Here is an 18,703-nt window from a genome sequence, read left to right as displayed (position 1 = left end):
CCAATGAACCCCAGAATGACACTGATGCCCTTTCTCAAAAGGGATTCTTTACAGATAAAAGATACAGAATAAAGCAAATGAGGCCGTCAAGTCTTCTCCATCTAGTCTTGTGTGCCACACCCACTTCCCAGGCAGGGCTCTTCACAGGTCCTGCCTCAGACCCTTGCCTTCTTTGAGTGAGTTTACCTGACTGTTAATGTGCTCTTGCACACTGATGATGATTCTTGCTTGCTTGGATGGAGGACAGAGAGGAGTGTGTGCACAAACAACATATTTGCAGTTGTTGCTTCAACAACTTTTGTCTCTGGCCTTGCCCATGTGAAGCCTGGAAGGTTGCCCCTAAGTGAATGTGGCTCATGGCCTCAAAAAGATTCCCCACCCCTAGAATAGGGTGACCAGGGGATTAGGGCACCTTCCTTGTAAGGCAGACCTTCCAGATGTTGTTGGATGACAACTGCCATCATCCCTCACCATTGGCTGTGGTGGCTGGGGCTGATGGTAGTTGTTTAGCAATCCATCTCTTTTCCCAGGGAACTCTGGGAAACGCAGCTCTGTGAGGGTAAAGAGGGGTCTCTTAACAACTCTCAGCACCCTTAACAAATGACAGTTCCCAGGATTCTTTGGGGGAAGCCATGATAGTTCAAAGTGGTATGATACTGCTGTAAATGTATATTGGAGATGGAACCTAAGCCTCAACTCCAATCAACATCATCATAAAGCTTAGAGAAGAGAAGATGAAGAGAGGACTGGATAACTGTCTTTAGATATCAAAAGGAGCAAGGCTGTTGCTCCAGAGGGCAGGACCGGAACTCGTGAGTGGAAATTGCAGGGAAGCAGATTTCAGTTCACCTGTGGAACCTCATAGGAACATCGGAAGCTGCCTTATACTGAATCAGACCACTGGCAGCAGCTCTCCAGAATTTCAAGGAGGAGCTTTTCCCAGCCCTATCTGGAGACAGCAGGTATTGAACCTGGAGCCTTCTGCACAGATGCTCTACCGGTGAGCTATGGTTCTTCACCCCAAACGTCAGGAGGTGGCAGACTCCTTTGCTGGAGGTAGGTAAGCAGAGGCTGGACAGCCACAGGTGAGGGATGCTGTGGGTGCATCATGTGCTGCACATTCCATTGAGCAAGGGGTTGGACTGGATGATCTCCAGGTAAGGATGAACCAATCTGTTAGTTTCAGTTTCTCTCTGTTTTGCTTCCCCCGCTAAGTTTTTAAGTTTTTCTGAAGTTTAGTTCTCTGCATTTCCACAGTTTGCCATTTTTATTTTAATAAATCCTTTTAAAAATTCACCAGCATTTTACTGTGAATTTCTCCTAATATACACGTATGCAATTTTGCCTAATATACTTATTTTTGCAAAGCAATGTTTCCTAATCCAATGCATTTTAATGTTATTTTCAATGATACAGGAATTTATGCACATTTTACCCTAGTATATGCATTTCTGTGTACACTACTCGGCTGGAGAACTATACTGAAAAATTCAGAGAAGTGGAATTGTGAAAGGATGGCTGTGTTTCAGTTTGTGTGTTGTCTTAGAAAGTCCTTCAAATGCAAACCCGAATCAAAGTTTTCCCCTGTTGTATCTCCAAGGCCATTCCCATGATTCTATGATCTCAAGAATATTTGAGAGGAGCATCATTTAGAATACTCACCACATGGCATCTTAAACCCAAATATATACAGAAAGGGAGAGAGTATGGAATTAACAGCTAAGCAGTTGAGCCACACCAATTAGATACATGTGACTCTGGAAAAGGCTGACAGCTGGCATCAGGAAAGCTGCCATATTAGATACCTCTTAGCATATGTCACCAAATGTGGCTCTCTGGGGACCAGGGAACCTGTTCCCAGGGAATGTCGGCTTGTAAGCCAAGACTCGTGTCAGAGCGCCAGAAGTATGTCTCCACTTTTGAACTCACCCGCAAGAGCCAAAAGAGTTATTCGACAAAGTTCAAACGCCTCGCCTGTGCGAAAGCACTCCCATCTCCCCAGCAAATTTATTTCCTGACACAAACGATGTGCACCCGCTGCCGGAGGTCTGAAACTGCAAGGCTTTTCTGGGTCTGCGTAAGCAACCGAGAGTGGCGGAAATAAAGTAGGGTGTTTGGTTTTTAAAAATAAATAAATGCAGCAAGAAATGAAAGATCAGGTCAGAAGTGGCACTAGAGGGGAGCAGCAGACTGTTGTGTTGTACTTTGCAAGGGCCTTCCTGGGCTGTAATGCTTCTTCAAGAGGGCTTGGAGAAATATAGTCAGCCTTAGTGAAGCACTCCAAGGAAAAGGATGAACACCCATGTATGTACAGTATGCAAGACATACATATACACAGACACATAAATCGTACATCAGTGGAATGTCACTCAGAGTAGCTTCATTAACAGAGCCATTCAACTTCAACGTGATCTAGTCCCATCTACAAGGCAGAATATTCACCCAGTAGCCTCCCCTCCCCAATAAAGTCGCAGAATTTAGGTCACAACTGTGTCAGAAACAAAGAGCATGTCACAGTCCAATTGCACCAACAAACAAAGACTAAGGCCCCATCTAGCCATACCTTTAAAGCAGTATCATACCAGCTTAAACAGTCATGGCTTTCCCCACAGAACACTGGCAAGTATATTATGATACGTTGCTGAGAGTGGTTAGGAGACCCTTATGTCCACCCAGAGCTACAATTCCCAGAATGGTTTAACAATGAACCCCTCTTCAGCGGTTGCACCCAGACACAAATTGGTTGTGCAACACACTATTGATTTAGTGCCTCAAAATCTGCCTTTAAAAAAGAAATGCACACCACAGTAGAGCCATCAGTGAACATTACAGGTCTGGCTGAAGTGAACACTACAGGTCTGGCTGCATCCATGCCTTGGCAAGCATAAAAGGTCACCCATAAGGTCATGCAGGTGCGATGATGGGATGCAACTTAAGTTGTGAGCTGCAACCTGATAGCCCAAACCCAAGACAGCACATGGCATGAGGCACCCAACCCAAAATAGATGTGGCGAGCTGCGGACTTCATCATCATCATCATTATTATTAAATAGACAGGATACAAGTTCAACCAGTTGTTGAAGAATCTATCTGAGTCAAACCCTACCACCTCATCCCACATGTTCTGTTAACCACATTATATGAAGCCGCACCATCTAGAAGAGTCTTTTCTCAGACTTTGTACCTTTAGGAAACCCTTTCCATGTTGAGTGAATGGCCAACGATCTCCTAACATCTGCTCCAAAACCACTCTGTGTTGCACAGGATTCTGGGATATGTACTACAGTCAGTGGAGGCTGGCCAATTAGGATATATGGGGTTCTGCCCTACTAATATCAGTTTACTCTTAGCCACACCTACCTGCCTTTGGTGGCACCACCTATTTAACTTCCTCCTCTGAGTCTCACTGTTGCCCCTTGTAGAACTCAGTGGGGAGGGGGAGGAGGATGGGGACAAAACTAGAATTAGGTGGCTCTGCCTGTCATTGGCTCTGGCGCCACCTACTGTTGGGCTCCCTGGGGTACATGACACACACACACATTTCCAATTGCTCCTTCAGAGAGGAAAAACATGATTTCCCCACATGGAATGGAGTTTGGACACCTCTCCAATTGCACTAAGGTGTTCCCTTTCTGATGATGTGTTATGCAAATCCAAGGCCCTACATGATGATGGTTCTAAGCCATTTTCATGGATGTGATGCAGGAAGTGGCCACAGGGTCAGCAGAAGCCATGCAGGCCTGATGTAATGGGATGTGGGTAGAAAAGAAAGACAGCTCCTTCCAAGGAAGAAGGTAGATGTGGTGGGGGCAGCCAGCAGTGGAGGCTGGTGGCTCTGATGTCAGTGGGACAGTGAATCTGCTCCGGGTTTTAGTCTGACCTTAAGCATCTCGGACAGCTCCTTGAAAGTTCGGACTCACACCCAGAGCAGAGTGACTGCCCCACTGATATCAGAACCACCAGCCTCCACTGGCAGCCAGGTTTCTTTGATCATGATTCCCAATTAACCTATAAAGTAAACTAGAACTCCATAATCTCTTACCATTGGCCACTGATGGAAGTTGGTAGTCCAAAGTGTCTGGAGGGCATCTATAGGCCCAAGCGCCTACAGGCAAGGAGTAGTTCTGATAATGTCCCAATGGCTCAACACACTTGGAATACAAGGAAGGGGAAAACCCTTTAAACCAGAGGTGAGGAACCTCCTGCCAGGGGCTGAATGTGGTCCTCCAAGTCTCTCTCTCTATTTGGTCCTTGGACTCTCTCGAGGTCACACACCTCACCATACCTGCTCTGCAGCCTCAAGTGCTTTGTCTAGCTTAAATGTGGTCACATCCACACCATGCATTTAAAGCACTTTAAACACACATTTAAAGCACAAGGTTTCCTCCGCAGAATCCTTGGAACTGCGGTTTATCACTTGCCGAGCTACAATTCCCAGACCCCTTAACAAATGACAGTTCCCAGGATTCTTTGGTGGAAACCATGTACGTTGAATGTGCTTTAAATGTATGGTGTGGATGTGGCCAGAGATAAACGTCTCTTGCTTGCCAGGATGGGGGTTAGCGCAAGCATAGAAACCTCTGGCTTTTGTGTGACTGTCATGTACGCCTGTTGCTCCACCCACTTTTTGCCTCTGGCCATGCCTACCGCTGACACATGTCCCCGGAAGGTTCCGCACAAGGGTGTGCAGCCAAAGAAAAGGCTCCCCAGCCTTGCTTTAAACAGTCACCACAGACAAGCAAAGGGAATTACATATGCAGTTCAAATTGCTCACAATGACTCACAACCGTCACATTCCCCTCTGCCCCCCCTCTTCAGAGTGTATTAAAACAGGAGGAAAAGTATTTGCACAAAGGTTAACTAGAAACATTTATGTATCTTCTAGAGCTGTTATTGCTGTAACGCAGCATCTCCCACTCCCCACTCCACCTTGTCAAAAGGGAAAACTATTACTAATGCTGCTGTTATTTTGTTCTATTACTTTTCTATGGTGCATTGCAAAGAAAGCAATTTGAAAGAGCACACGCCATACTTATCATAATCAGGCTTTTCTTATAGCATTTTCCAACGAGGCAGAATTCTCCAGGGAGCTGCGAGGGGAGAAATAAGCTGCTCCTTAAAACTCCAGCTTGTGGGGCTGACTTGGCAGTGTCAAGAGCAGCTGCTGCTGGCTTCTCCACCAGTTGACCAACCATGGAATTGCAGGAGGCGCGGACCCGTTGCTTAGTTGCCATGAATCAGGTGTCTTGTTTGGGTGATGGGACAGAGTCATGATAGTGAAAGGGAACTTCCCCACTCACTGGCAGTCTACTTCAAATAAGAGGGGGCTGGCGCCTCCCTGCTCTGCCTATGGGATTCTGAGAGACATCGGGCTGGTCACCACTGGAGAGAAATGCTAGACTAGACAGATTCTTGGCCTGGTACAACAGGGCTCTTCTTGTCTGCAGACCATATTTACCCAGTGATGCAGATGGGGGACAAATCTGATTCAGTTCACATTTAGAGGTGAATCTACCTACTTTGCACTTTCAGAAACAATCTGAGTACCAAAATATAGCCATCTTTACAAATTTGCACTTCCCGGAATTTTGTAATGAAGTTCTCCAGCCGAGTAATGTGTACAAAAATGCATATGCTGGGGCAAAGTGTCCTTAAAGTGTAAATGTGAATGAAAATGACATACAAAAAGGCATTATTTCAGGAAAAATTTCTTTGCAAAAATGTTTAGATCAGGCAACATTGCATGCAAACATGGGAGAAATTTGCGCTAAAATGCTGATGACTTTTCATGAGAACTTTTTTTTTTTTTTAATTGCAAACTGATGTGGGAATGTGGAGAACTGAACTTTAAGAGTAGGAAAACGAGAAACTGAAATGAGACACATTTGCCCATCCCAACGGAGAGGGGAAAATATTGTGTGTGTGAAACTCTGAAACTTGATTCAAAGAATTGATGTCTGGGGGTTTTTTTGCATCAACCATCAGAACATAAGAGCCCTGCTCCATCAGACCAAAGATCAAGCCATCCAGTGCAGGGAAGGGGAGCATGTGGCCCTCCAGATGTTTGCTGGTGTGCCACAGGTCCCCCATCCCTGCCCTGTAGTCCTCCAGATGCTGTTGCATGTTCTGCCCCAGCTCATCCCCACTTGTTTTTCTTATCTTCCTTTGTTGTCCCTCCCGTGCTGATTTTTAGCCCCTCAGATGGGCAAACTGTGGCCCTCCAGATGTTGCTGAACTCCAGCTCCCATCACGTCTGACTGTTGAGCATCCTGGCTGAGGCTGATGGGAGCTGGAGGCCAGCAACATCTGGATGGCCACAGGACCCCCATCTCTAATTAGTGCTTCCTATAGTTTCAAAGTCAAGTCTTTAGGACGCCAACAGCTGAAGCCAATCATTTTCTCCTGCTGTTGTGCTCCAGCGACTGATAATCACAGACACACCACCTCTGACCATGGAGGTTCCATACAACCACCACAGTCTTTATTAGCAGTCTTGGCTAGGGATGGAAAGATCTGTCAATTTCAGTTCTCTCTGTTTCTTATTTTTCCAATCTTAAATACAGTTCTCCACATTTCTGGATTTTGAAATTTGTGGATTTTGGGGGGGGATCATGACATTTTTCTAGCATTTTAGTGTGAATTTCTCCTAATAAACACATTTTTGTATGCAGTTTTGACTAATGTACACATTTGTACAGGCCATTTCTTGTAATAGAATGTATTTTGCATGTTATTTTCTCTCATAGATTCATTTTTATGCACACTTCCCCCTAATATATGCATGTTGTACATACTGATTGGTGCACTGCATTGCAAAATTCAGATAAGTGCGAATTTCAAAGGATGGCTGCGTTTCGGTTCTCAAATTGTTCTGGAAAGTGCAAGTTTGATCGATTCGGCTTGAAATGCGAACTGTATAGAAATACTCATCCATCCCTAGTCTTGACTATGTTTGAAAAAGGCACAAAACAGAGTAAAACTACAAGCAGACACATTCAATTCTGGGAAGGGTTTAGGGGGAAAAACAGAAATCCAGAGGATGCTGGAATTGTTGAAACTCAAACTCTGGAGGGACCAGAAAAAGCCAGGTGTCCAGGCATGAGGCAAATGTTACTTGCGGATGGCTGGGAAAAGCTGACATTTGGGGCGGGTTGGCAGAAAAGTATTTGGGAGTGGGAGAAAGACAAGGCTCCATTGTAAAGGAAGGAAGGAGAAAAAAATCACTGTAGAAAAGGGCAAAAGTGCTGACTGTCTGGATTCCCCCTCCCCCCCCATCCTAGTAAGGAGAAGTAGACCTGGGAGAGCTTGCAGCTGAAATTCCCACTTGGATTTATCCATATTCCATCCATGATTTGGTCTTGGGAGCTAGCCTACTTTGTGAGCTCAAGCCACAGAGCTCTCTTCAGATGCCGGAGAGCGCAAAGGGAATGCAGCATTGGACCATGTGATTGGAGGACAGGATAAAGTCTCTAGATTGGCCAGCCCTGGGATCAATGCCAAGAAGCTGACCTAGTGTCTTTGTGTCAAACTTTCCCAAATCAATCTGCTGAACCTGGGCACATTGACAGCACAGTTCTCAGGTCTGGATTCAGGTGTGGCTTCAGCATCTTGGACAGCTCCTTGAAAGTTTGCACTAAAATGAGGAGTGGATTCTATTGCTATACTGACATGGAGCCACCAGCCATTGCTGCCCATGACCTAGGCCAACCTTTCCCAACTAGTGGGCCACCAGATGTCGTTGGACCACAATTCCCATCTTTCCTGACCATTGGCAATGCTGGCTGAGGCTGATGGGAGTTGTGGTCCAACAACACCTGGTGGCCCACTAGTTGGGAAAGGCTGACCTAGGCCTTCATGGATTATCCAGACTAGAAGAACCTTGCTAGGTGAGAGTTAGGGTCTGTCTAGTCCAGCATCCAGTTTCCCAAGGCAGTCAACCAGATGCCTCTGGGAAGTGAACATCCAGGGTATGGGCCTTATAGCCCTCGTCCGCTGCTGCTCTCCTTTGGCCTCAAGCATATTCAGTGCATACTAAGGGTAGCTGCCTATGCATCACCAAAAGCAAGGAAACACACCACTAAAAAAGAAGACAAGGCTTTGCATAAAATTTGCATGTGCTAATTTATATTTACAGATGCAAATTCAGAAACAATTACTATGCTTTAAACAGAACCACCTCTCAGAGTAGGGAAGACTGTGGTCAAGTGACCATCCTGCTGTCCAAATGCAAATTCTTGATGAGCAACTTTCCCCTTCTGATTCCTTCTAATGGTTCTTTATCTTAAACCTGGTTTGGTCTGCTCCACTCTTCACATAGAGGACTCTCCTCTATGGAATAAGACACATGGCCACCCTGATGCATACTGCCCCAGAACATGGAGGCTCTGTTTAGTGATCACGACTAACATAAACATTGCAAAATGACAACAACTCAGAGACATAAGACAAGAAAGAAAGAAAGATTTTGTAAGTCAGTTCCTTTACAATGAAACCAGTATCCCTACAGCTGTTCTAAGGAAACCGTTCCACAGTTTGACAGAGACGGAAGAGTTTTCTCCCTCCCCCATTTCATTTTGCAATCAATGACAACCTATAACAGGATGTCATCTAGCTCTCATGCAAGGGTTCCCAAACGGTGATCCATGGACCATCAGTGATCCATGAGCTTCACCCAGGTTGTCTGCGGCACGTCCGCACTTAATAGTCATATTGATTTTATTTGTATTTTTATTGCTTCTTTTATTTCTTACATTGTATTTTACTGTATTATAATCTTCATTTGGTGGAATTCAGATTATAATACAGTACAATAAAAGAAACCAGAGAAGCAATAAAAAGACAGTTTTAAAAAAGCATACAGCATAGAGCACAATTGCTACAACAGGCAGAAAAATCATTAAGTGGCCCACCATGACCATAGGCAATTTTCAAGTCGTTTGGGGGGGGAGTCTGGGAACTGCTGCTGTAATTAAAGAAGGAGTTTAAAGACACCCCCCCCTTCCTGCATGATTTTCATGGAATGAATGCTGATGAAAGTTAAAGAGGAAAGCACAAAAGCAGGACTACAGCTGAACGTCAAGAAGACTACAGTAATGACAACAGAAGATTTATGTAACTTTAAAGTTGACAACGCGGACATTGAACTTGTCAAGGATTATCAATACCTTGGCACAGTCATTAACCAAAATGGAGAAAATAGTCAAGAAATCAGATGAAGGCTAGGACTGGGGAGGGCAGCTATGAGAGAACTAGAAAAGGTCCTCAAATGCCAAGATGTAGCACTGAACACTAAAGTCAAGATCATTCAGACCATGGTATTCCTGATATCTATGCATTGATGTTAAAGATGAACAGTGAAAAAAGCGGGTAAGAGAAAAATCAGCCCATTTGAAATACAGTGTTGGAAGAGATCTCGCTTTGCAGATACCATGGACTGCGAAAAAGACAAATAATTGGATGTTAGAACAAATTAAACCAGAACTACCACTAGAAGCTAAAATGATGAAACTGAGGTTATCATACTTTGGACACATAATGAAAAGACATGATTCACCAGAAAAGACAATAATGCTGGGAAAAACAGGAGTAGAAAAAGAGGAAGGCCAAACAAGAGATGGATTGATTCCATAAAGGAAGCCACAGACCTGAACTCACAAGATCTGAACAAGGTGGTTTATAACAGATGCTGTTGGAGGTCACTGATTCATAGGGTCACCATAAGTCGAAATCGACTTGCTAACACTAACAATAAAGTGAAAGAACCTCACTCCTCTTAAAAGAGCAGGCTCTTTTCAGTTACTGGAAACCCTTTGGTTTCCTCCAGATTTTGTCACTTTCAGGGTCTCCCCCCCTTTTCTTCCCAAACGGGGCCTACTGCATCCAGATTACAGATGGAACTGTCTGCATTTCAGTTTGTGTGGTTCAGGAGCACTAGGAAGTGGGCAGTAAGTAATAGAACTCCCTGTCACTTTGAAAAGGCTGAGAAAGAAACTCTCGGTAAAAGCCTTCAACTTAAGAGAAGCTTCACCCACAAGCTCAATAAACAAGCTTCCGGCTACAGCAGCTAGATTAGTTTATATAGAGTTAACACATTGGGGGGGATTCTGACACCACCATGCGTCTGTGATCACCTCACTGGTCTCATAGTTTCTACTACCTCACAGAAGCAAAGCACCTCACACTAATTCCTGCAGGCAATAGTTTCTAGGGCTGTGGCCTTGAGTATTCTTCCCCTTCATCTGAGTTTTGTAACCTAGAAGTATAGCTGCTTCTGAGCTGTTGTAAAACAGAGAGACAAGGGTGAGGCTGGGCTCCCAACAGATCCCTGAGAAACTGCATTAGGAAGAAACTGTGAGCTCATCTGAGCTAGTGTGGCCAAGTGGACAAAGGTGACTTTGACCCTGAAGACCCAGTTCAGATCCTTGATTCCAGTGGTCACTGGTCAGAGCACGTAGGTGACAAAAGGCATTCTCAAGGGTGCCTACTTTAAAATAAGGGAGCCATTGCAAATGCTTTAACACAGTGGTGGACAGACTTCAGGCTTGTGGGATCTGCTTTGGTTGTCACCAGAACTCCCACGATCCCTGAGATTCAGCCAGGTACAACCCCCTCATATATTTAGAATTACAGAGTTCTGAGCCCAGGAATTTCTTCTGAGAACCAGAACTAAACAAAGTTTACAGTTCTTTCACGCACAAAACCCACTCCTGGTTTACCCCAGATTTCTTCATTTCAGCGGCAGGATACGTTAGGGTAGCAGCATACTGAGTTTGTGAATTTGGTTGCTTCTATGAAGAATCGGGAGGTTCAGAAACAGCCAACCAAAATGATCAAGGGGGTAGAGTGACTCCCCTATGAGGAAAGGCTGAAGCACTGGAAGCTTTTGTTTAGAGAAAAGGTGCGTCAGAGGCGACATGACAGAAGTGCATAAAATTATGCATGACGAAGATAAAGTGGACAGAGAAAAGTTTTTTCTCATAACACAGAACTTATAGACATCCAATGAAGCTGAACGTTGGAAGATTCTGGACAGACAAAAAAAAAACTTCATGCAGTTCTAATTAAACTATGGAATTCGATCCTACAGAAGGCAACGATGGCCACAGACTTGGATGGCTTTAAAAGAGGATTAGAAAAGTAAATGGAGGAAAAGGCTATCAATGGCTACTAGCCACGATGGCTATGCTCTGCCTCCATAGGCAGAGCCATATGCTTCTGAATACCAGTTGCTGGAAACTGCAGGAGGAGAGAGTGCTCTTTGTACTCAGGTCCTGCATGTGGATTTCCCATGGGCAGCTGGTTGGCCACTGTGAGAACAGGATGCTGGACTAGGTGGGCCACTGGCCTGATCTAGCAAGCTATACTTAGTCAGAAATCCTTATCCATCCACTGCAAATCACCTGAGATTTATCAGTAGATCCAGATCTATTTTCTGCCTACTCTTGCAGGCAAATAAGTTTTTTAAAAAACAAACAAACAAAACACTAATTATTTCTTGCTAGCAGCTTATCAGTGTGCACAGACTTTATGCACGATGTGCACAAGTCTTGGCCTGCAATCAAGAAGACGACAAGTCCCTGCCCCAAGGAGCTTCCAGGGTAGGTAACAGAAAAGAAGGGAAGGAAGATGGAGGCAAGGATAAAAACAAAATGGCCACGGACCAATTGGGGCCAGTAGCAAGGATGCCTTCCTGACACAAAAACAAGGCAATCAACCAGATCCAAAGCAAAATCCTCCTATGGCATTTTCCCAGTCAAAGAAGTTATCAGAGGATGCAACATTACAACACCCAACATCCCCTGCCTGTAGTTGCTGCTTCCTCCAATAGGGCCAGAGACTCAAGTCGGAGAGGGGGGGCTGTGGCACTCCAGCGGTGACACCTCCCATCGGCCCTGGCCAGCAGGGCCAATGGTCAGGGAGGATGGGAGCTGTACTCCAACAATGTCTGTAGGGGTGCAGATTCCCCACCCCTGACCTACATCTTCCCTTTTTTGGCTGAAGCAAGAGTTTTGAACACTTTGAAAACTTTCCTCACTCAAAGACAAGTTAAAAGAGAAAGGGGGGGTAGTACAAGCCTCCAACAAGCCATAAAGAGTAGCACAGTTTTTTAAAAAAGGAAGCAAAAGATGTCCAACCAAGCTCTTAACATGGACTTTGTGTAGATTAAAGCCCTCCATTTCATATTCCCCCAGGAGTTTGTGCAAGAGGCCTTTCCTGTTCAAGCGAAGCCCTTGGTCTTCCTCCTACAGAGCCCTGGTTGCTCGCTGTCCTTGTTCCGCAACAATAGCAGAGTTTTCAAAAGGAACCGATTTTGCAAAGCGCCATCTGCCCTCGATTCCCTCAGAAAGGTCATCCAAGCATCTCTGCACCTTTCAGGTCCTACGGTTGAAGTTTCTTTCAGGGTAAGGTAGGGAAAAAAACAGTTAAAAAGAATACCTCAACATGGCTTCATATAGATCTGCACCAGCTCCGGCTTGACAACTGGTAGAACAGTTTTTGTACCAGAGACCTCGAGGCCTCTGCTGCTTCCTTTGTGGTTTGGCAATATGTTAACACATCCGTTTACCAGCAAACCTTCTCCCCACCCCCATCCTCGCTTCTGCACCAAGTAAAGGCCTTGGAGTTTGAGCACTTTATAAACACTTTTATGAAACAATTAGGAGTGCTGCAGCAGCGGTGGAAGGGGGGAACATTCTCATAATTCATCAGAGAGCCATGCAACAACCTTTCAATTGAAAACAAATATTCCTCTGCTACTCCAAAATTGGTAGGTGAAGTTTACATCAACCATAACCAGATGAACCCCGTTTTTGTGGACCTGAAAGGCAGAGGTGAGGGATGGCAAGATCTGTCCATTTCAGTTCTCTCAGCTTCTCATTTTTCCAACCTTAAATCAGCTCTCCACATTTTTGCAGTAATTAGCAATTTAAAAAAATCCTCATGAAAATTCTGTAGCATTTCAGTTAGGATTTCTCCTAATAAACACATTTTTGGATGCAGTTTTGACTAATGTACACATTTTTAAAACTGTTTTTAATAATGTATTTTATATTGCTGTGGCCTGCCCTGGGACCTACTGGTGAAGGGTTGATAATAAATCTACTACTACTACTACTACTACTATCATTATTGCAAGCAATTTCTCCTAATGTAATGCATTTGTATGTCATTTTCATGAACATATTTGTATGCACATTTCCCCCTAATACATGCATTTTTGAAAATGTTTGGTTGGTGAACTGCATTGCAAAATTCAAATAAATGCGAATGTCAAAGGATGGCTGTGTTTTGGTTCTCATATTGTTTTGGAAAGCGTGCATTTGATAAATTCAGCTTTCAGTACAAACTGAAAATAAATTATCTCCCATTTCTAGAAATGGAAGATTTCTTCTGTTCACAGGAGACCACCCAGTTGAGCTATGAGCAGTAGCCGGGGTGTGGTGGTGGTGAGGTCTCTTTCAGGTAATAGTGATCACTGCCAGGTTCATGGCCTGAGACTGATCCTGTATCTTTAGGAGAAGAGAAAGTCAGCCAAGTGCAGGTGTTCTTGCAACACTGTAATGGGAAAAACCACAAGGTGGAATTCTCCCTCCCCCCTGCACAACTTTTAAAGATACAGAAGACCTCTTGGTTGCACTGGCACCAGCCACCATTGAAGGGCAGGTTTGGAAAGGGTCAAACATTCTCCTCTGCAACCTGTGGTACCTAAAGCAGGGGTGGGGAAGCCTTTCTCAGCCTGAGGGCCACATTCCCTTTGGCGCAACCCTGCAGAGGCCACATGCTGTGGGTGGGCAAGGCCAGAGGCGAAAGTGGGTAGAACAATGAATGTAAATTTCACCTCGGTACAGGAGGCTAGCTTCTTTCTGCGCAGACTCCCACACCCTTCTTCCCATCCAAGTAAGCAAGAGGGATGACCAGAGCTCCATGACGCATCCCAGCTAGGCAAACACGCTTGGGGTGTGGCACAAGGGGTGTGGCCTGAAGAGAGAAGGCATGGCCTGGGGAGAGTTCCAAGGGCCAGACAGAAAAGCCTGGGGCACTGCCTGAGGCTGCTAGGGCTGGGATTCTCCAGCCCTGACCTAAGGGAAAGGTATCTTACTGCCAGGGATGGGGGAGAAATTTGGCTTGGTTCACACTTTACTCTGAAGCACCTCGGACAGCTCCTTGAAAGTTCGCACTAAAACCCAGAGTGGATTCACTGCCCCGCTGACAACGGAGCCACCGGCCTCAACTGCCATCCTTTGGCAAAGCCAGGACTGGCTGCACACATTTGCTGAGCTAACATGTCATTGCATCCTTTAGAGCTGGGCTTCATTCCAGGTCAGATGACATGGATATAAGGAAGGCCAAAGCAGGGCTGGAGCTATGCAGGTGGGCAGCAGTGCTCTCCACTCATCTTGCTGGTGACGGGTGCGAACCCAGCCAGCAAATGTTCATGATCATGCCCACCTTTTAAATTCCCCCAGCATTCCTCTGGGACCCCAATTTAGCAATTCTATGTCAGGGCAGCAGTGACATTCTGGGGGAATTAAAAGGGCAGGTGCTGGCCATGGCCATTTTCACTCCAGTGCGGTGAGAAGAGAAAGGTCATAGCTCGGCAGTAGAACATCTGCCTTGCATGCAGAAGGCCCCAAGTTCAATCTCCAGATAGGTTTGAGAATGCCCTCTGCCTGGAACTCTGGAAAGCCACTGCCAGTCAGTGTAGACAGTACTGAGATAGATGGACCAATGGACTCAGTTAGATGGGCTCAGTATAGAGCAGCTTCTAGGTTCCTACCAAGCACCCTGCTTCGGCAGCTGTGCCCCTCACCTTCCCTAAATCTGCTCCAGAGGTACAGATTTAGAGAGAGCCCAGGGAGGAGAGGGGGAGAACATTCCATTGCACAAGCGGAAATTCTTCTGCTGAAATTCACATAATGCTATGTTGGATACAACCCTATGTAAATGGAAATGGACTGCCTACAAGTTGATCCTGCCTTATGGCGACCCTATGAATAGGGTTTTCATGGTAAGCGGTATGCAGGTTATTTTTACCATTGCCTTCCTCTGAGGCTGTGAGGCAGTGACTGGGCCAAGGTCACCCAGTGAGCTTCATGGCTGTGTGGAGGTTCGAACCCTGGTCTCCTAGGTCGTAGTCCACCACCTTAACCACTACACCACACTGGCTATGTACTCCTAACATAATTAAAACCTAAGCAATGCAATACACATACAGCAATGCATATAACTGTATCAAAATGTTTATTTATTTAAAAGCATTGGTACATGGCATAATGTTTCAAAAATCTCTACATGGCGTATTTTATGTATTAATATATACATATGCAGCATGAGACTTGACTTTTTATATGCATGTATCATACATATAATATGCATTTTGCATATGATTAGCTGTGCCTTTTTAAAAAAATAAATAAATGACAATGCATGAACAGCTCAGGCCTAAGTGGGTACTTGATGCAAGAGGCTGTCCATGGTGGGCAAAGCATAATTGAGTCAGAACTGCCAAATTCTGTGTATAAATCTGTTTAAAACTGATTGTTCATTTCTACATTTGAAGTATATTAGCCCTTTTTGCATAAAAAAACCCATTCTGTGAATGCTTGAGAAAGGACTAACCACACCCCTGACAACACAGCATCCTTATGGCCAGTCTCAGTGGCAAAGCTGAACATGTGAAGGTGTTTCCAAGCGATCAGGAACCTCAATACAACAGACTATAGTTGTGTTCACACAGGAGCCCCTTTCATACCTTTAATGGAATGTCTGGACACAGAGGTGGGACTTGTGGCAATGTTGAGGTGGGGCCAATTGTCACAGTCCTGCTCCGCCCTCACATGTTCAGTAACTGCATGAGGGCTGCAGTTGGCCCTCTAGCCCAGTACAGTCTACCCAACCATTCCCTGAACAGGGGCCCTCCAGGTGTATCTGGGCTACAACTCCCATAATCCCTGACCATGCTGGCTGGAGCTAGGGAATGTAAAAAGGCATCATTTCCCATTCCACTTGTCGCATGCAGCACTGTTTATGTTCCACTGCAGGTTGTCTTCTGCCAAAAATTATGTTACTTGTCTCACTGTCTGCTGTGGCCAAATTACATAGCTTTATTATTATTATTATTATTATTATTATTATTATTATTATTATTATTATTATTATTATTATTATTATTATTATTATTATTATTAATAATAATAATAATAATAATAATGATAATAATAATGATAATGACAATAACGATAACAACAACAACAATTTATATCCCACCATTCTTCCTGAAGGAGCCCAAGGCAGCCAACAAAACAATTTAACATGTTTTTTTTAAAAAAATCTAAAAACAGTTACGTAAACTGTCTAAGCTACACTGACATTATATTATTCCACCCCATTCATTTCAATGCACAGGAAACCCAATGCAAAGGGGGGGGGGAGGCTGGAAACATAATGCCTTTGACACCTGAGATGTATATTTTTAGGACCCACCCTATGTTGTAAGTTTAGGTTGTTTTCCATTTTTTTAATGCCATATTTTAAAATTGTTGTAACCTGCCTTGGGACCTTTGGGTGGTGATGGTGATGGTGATGATGATAATAATTATTTACATATTGTTTGTGGACTGAAAGCAACAACAGTGAGTACTAATCATATTCATTGGACTGATTTCCGTTCTAGAGATGGGATGAATGCTGTAAACGAACATTGGCAATTTCCTTTTCTATTTTTGTCAGAATTCTCACTAGAAGCTAAAATGATGAAACTGATGTTATCATACTTTGGACACATCATGAGAAGACATGATTCACTAGAAAAGACAATAATGCTGGGAAATACAGAAGGGAGTAGAAAAAGAGGAAGGCCAAACAAGAGATGGATTGATTCCATAAAGGAAGCCACAGACCTGAACTTACAAGATCGGAACAGGGTAGTTCATGACAGATGCTATTGGAGGTCACTGATTCATAGGGTCGCCATAAGTCGCAGTCGACTTGGAGGCACATAACAACAACAAACCTATCTGAGGCTGATGGGAGTTGGAGCCCAGTGACATCTGAAGGGGAATGAATTAGGCAAGGCTGGTCTACCCTAACAGTCCATGGCCAAGTGAGGTATTGGAATTTTCCACATGTTCAGCAGGTGCTCAGCCATGGACATTTATATTGGTATTCTGTATAAACCTTATGCCAGCACTTCATTCTTGACTATATCTACTCACTTTCAGCACAGCTGAGAGCAGAAAACCTTAACCGTAAAGCACGTAATTCCTCATCTCACTGGCAACCTCAGTGTGTCGTGCTAATGAAAGTTAAGCCTTTAAACATTACAGGCAGAGCCACAGTGACAAATTATAATGCCCATCTCACAAAAGAAATATCGCTGAAAGAAAGAAACTAAAGTGCCAAAAGCCCTCTTGGTAATGTCTAGCATGCTCTAATTTTAGATGATTCCCCAGTCACCAGGGAGCTTGCGGCATGTAGGGCCAGGCCCAGTTCAATCAAATGACTTTTTTTATCTCTATAGCTGCAGGATATATTATCTCATGAATGAACTGTTATGTAGGTCAGTTAAGAGCTGGCTCCTAAGTGAATGCACATTTCAGCATTGGAATTCATGCCCTGGATATCAACATTCTTGATAAAACTGGGGGGGGGATTCCTAATGGGAAGGAGGCTGGGGAGAGAACTGTGGCTGAGATTTGGGTGGGTGGGATAAGCTTTGCAAAAATATTTCTGTTAGGCAAAATTGCATACAAAACTGTGTATATTAGGAGAAATTAGCACCAAATGGGGATGAATTTGCATGAGGCCTTTTTAAAAAAACCACAAACTGATATGGAAATGTGGAGAACTGAATTTAAGATTAGAAAAATGAGAGAAACTATGATGGACAGTGTCGCTCAACCCTAACACGGACACACACAACACCGATGTCAATGTTTGGGAGGGGTGTTCTAAAATGCCCAGGACCAACCTCCAGCACGTGTCTTTCTGTTTATGTGTCAGTTTACTGAACCAGTCTTACAGATCTTACAGGTTTGTTAATATACAAAGATGAGATATAATATCAGATAACTCCATTGTTAAGTTGGGAAATTGTTATGCTTATTTGGATAAGGTTTTAGCTCACGTCTTCATTGCTTTCAACAGGAATTTACTTACCGTTTTGGTAATAATCTTATTTCTATCGGAGAGAAGAGGTAAAACAACACACACACACACGCACACACACACACACACGCACACCAATGGCAGCTTGTTCCATGAAATTACTTCAAAGTCTGTTCTGGATCTGAAAGAGCTGTAGAGTGAAAAGCTTAGCTTCTGTCTAATTCTCCAATTGCCTGAGTCATGCTTGTATTTATATGATGTTACCGAGTCGAGCCTTTAGGGAGTGTTCTGCATAAGGTTTGCAAAATGCTTAACTAGCCATTTGTTGATTCAACATCACAATCTCGAGAAAGACGCAAAGGAGACAACTGCTTTTGCATTCAGTGCCAGCAAAAACTGAGCTCCTCCAGTGCAAAATGGTTCAGCTGCAATGAGGATGAAAGAGACTCATGCAAGGCATGTCTGTCAGTGTACCTCTGATTTCTGGACAGCACATGCAACTGTATCATGAGAGCCGGTGTGGCGAAGTAGTTAAGAGTGTTGGACAAGGTCCTGAGAGAGCAGAGTTCAAATCCCTGGTCAGCCATGAAGCTCACTG

At 44.2% G+C, this 18,703-nt stretch overlaps 1 protein-coding gene across 18 annotated transcripts in view; it reads right to left on the bottom strand.

Moving 5' to 3' along the window:
* The window catches only part of CELF2 (CUGBP Elav-like family member 2), a 672,363-nt gene that overhangs the window by 306,336 nt on the left and 347,324 nt on the right, over window positions 1-18,703 (bottom strand). For 4 of the 18 annotated variants that reach the window (XM_061638317.1, XM_061638318.1, XM_061638326.1 and 1 more), the window contains exon 1: window positions 12,436-12,455. The exons of 5 other annotated variants lie outside the window; for them this stretch is intronic. In XM_061638317.1, the coding sequence (XP_061494301.1) occupies window positions 12,436-12,443 (8 nt within the window). In that variant the 5' untranslated portion in view covers window positions 12,444-12,455. Of the gene's footprint in view, window positions 1-12,435; window positions 12,509-18,703 lie in introns of those variants that run through there. 9 more of the 18 variants (XM_061638319.1, XM_061638330.1, XM_061638320.1 and 6 more) reach the window with 6 other exon arrangements.

The sequence above is a fragment of the Rhineura floridana genome, chromosome 8 (genome assembly GCF_030035675.1).
Source record: "Rhineura floridana isolate rRhiFlo1 chromosome 8, rRhiFlo1.hap2, whole genome shotgun sequence".
Taxonomy (NCBI): Eukaryota; Metazoa; Chordata; class Lepidosauria; order Squamata; family Rhineuridae; genus Rhineura; species Rhineura floridana.
Note: the sequence above shows the minus strand (reverse complement) of the source record. Positions and strands in the feature narration are given on the sequence as shown.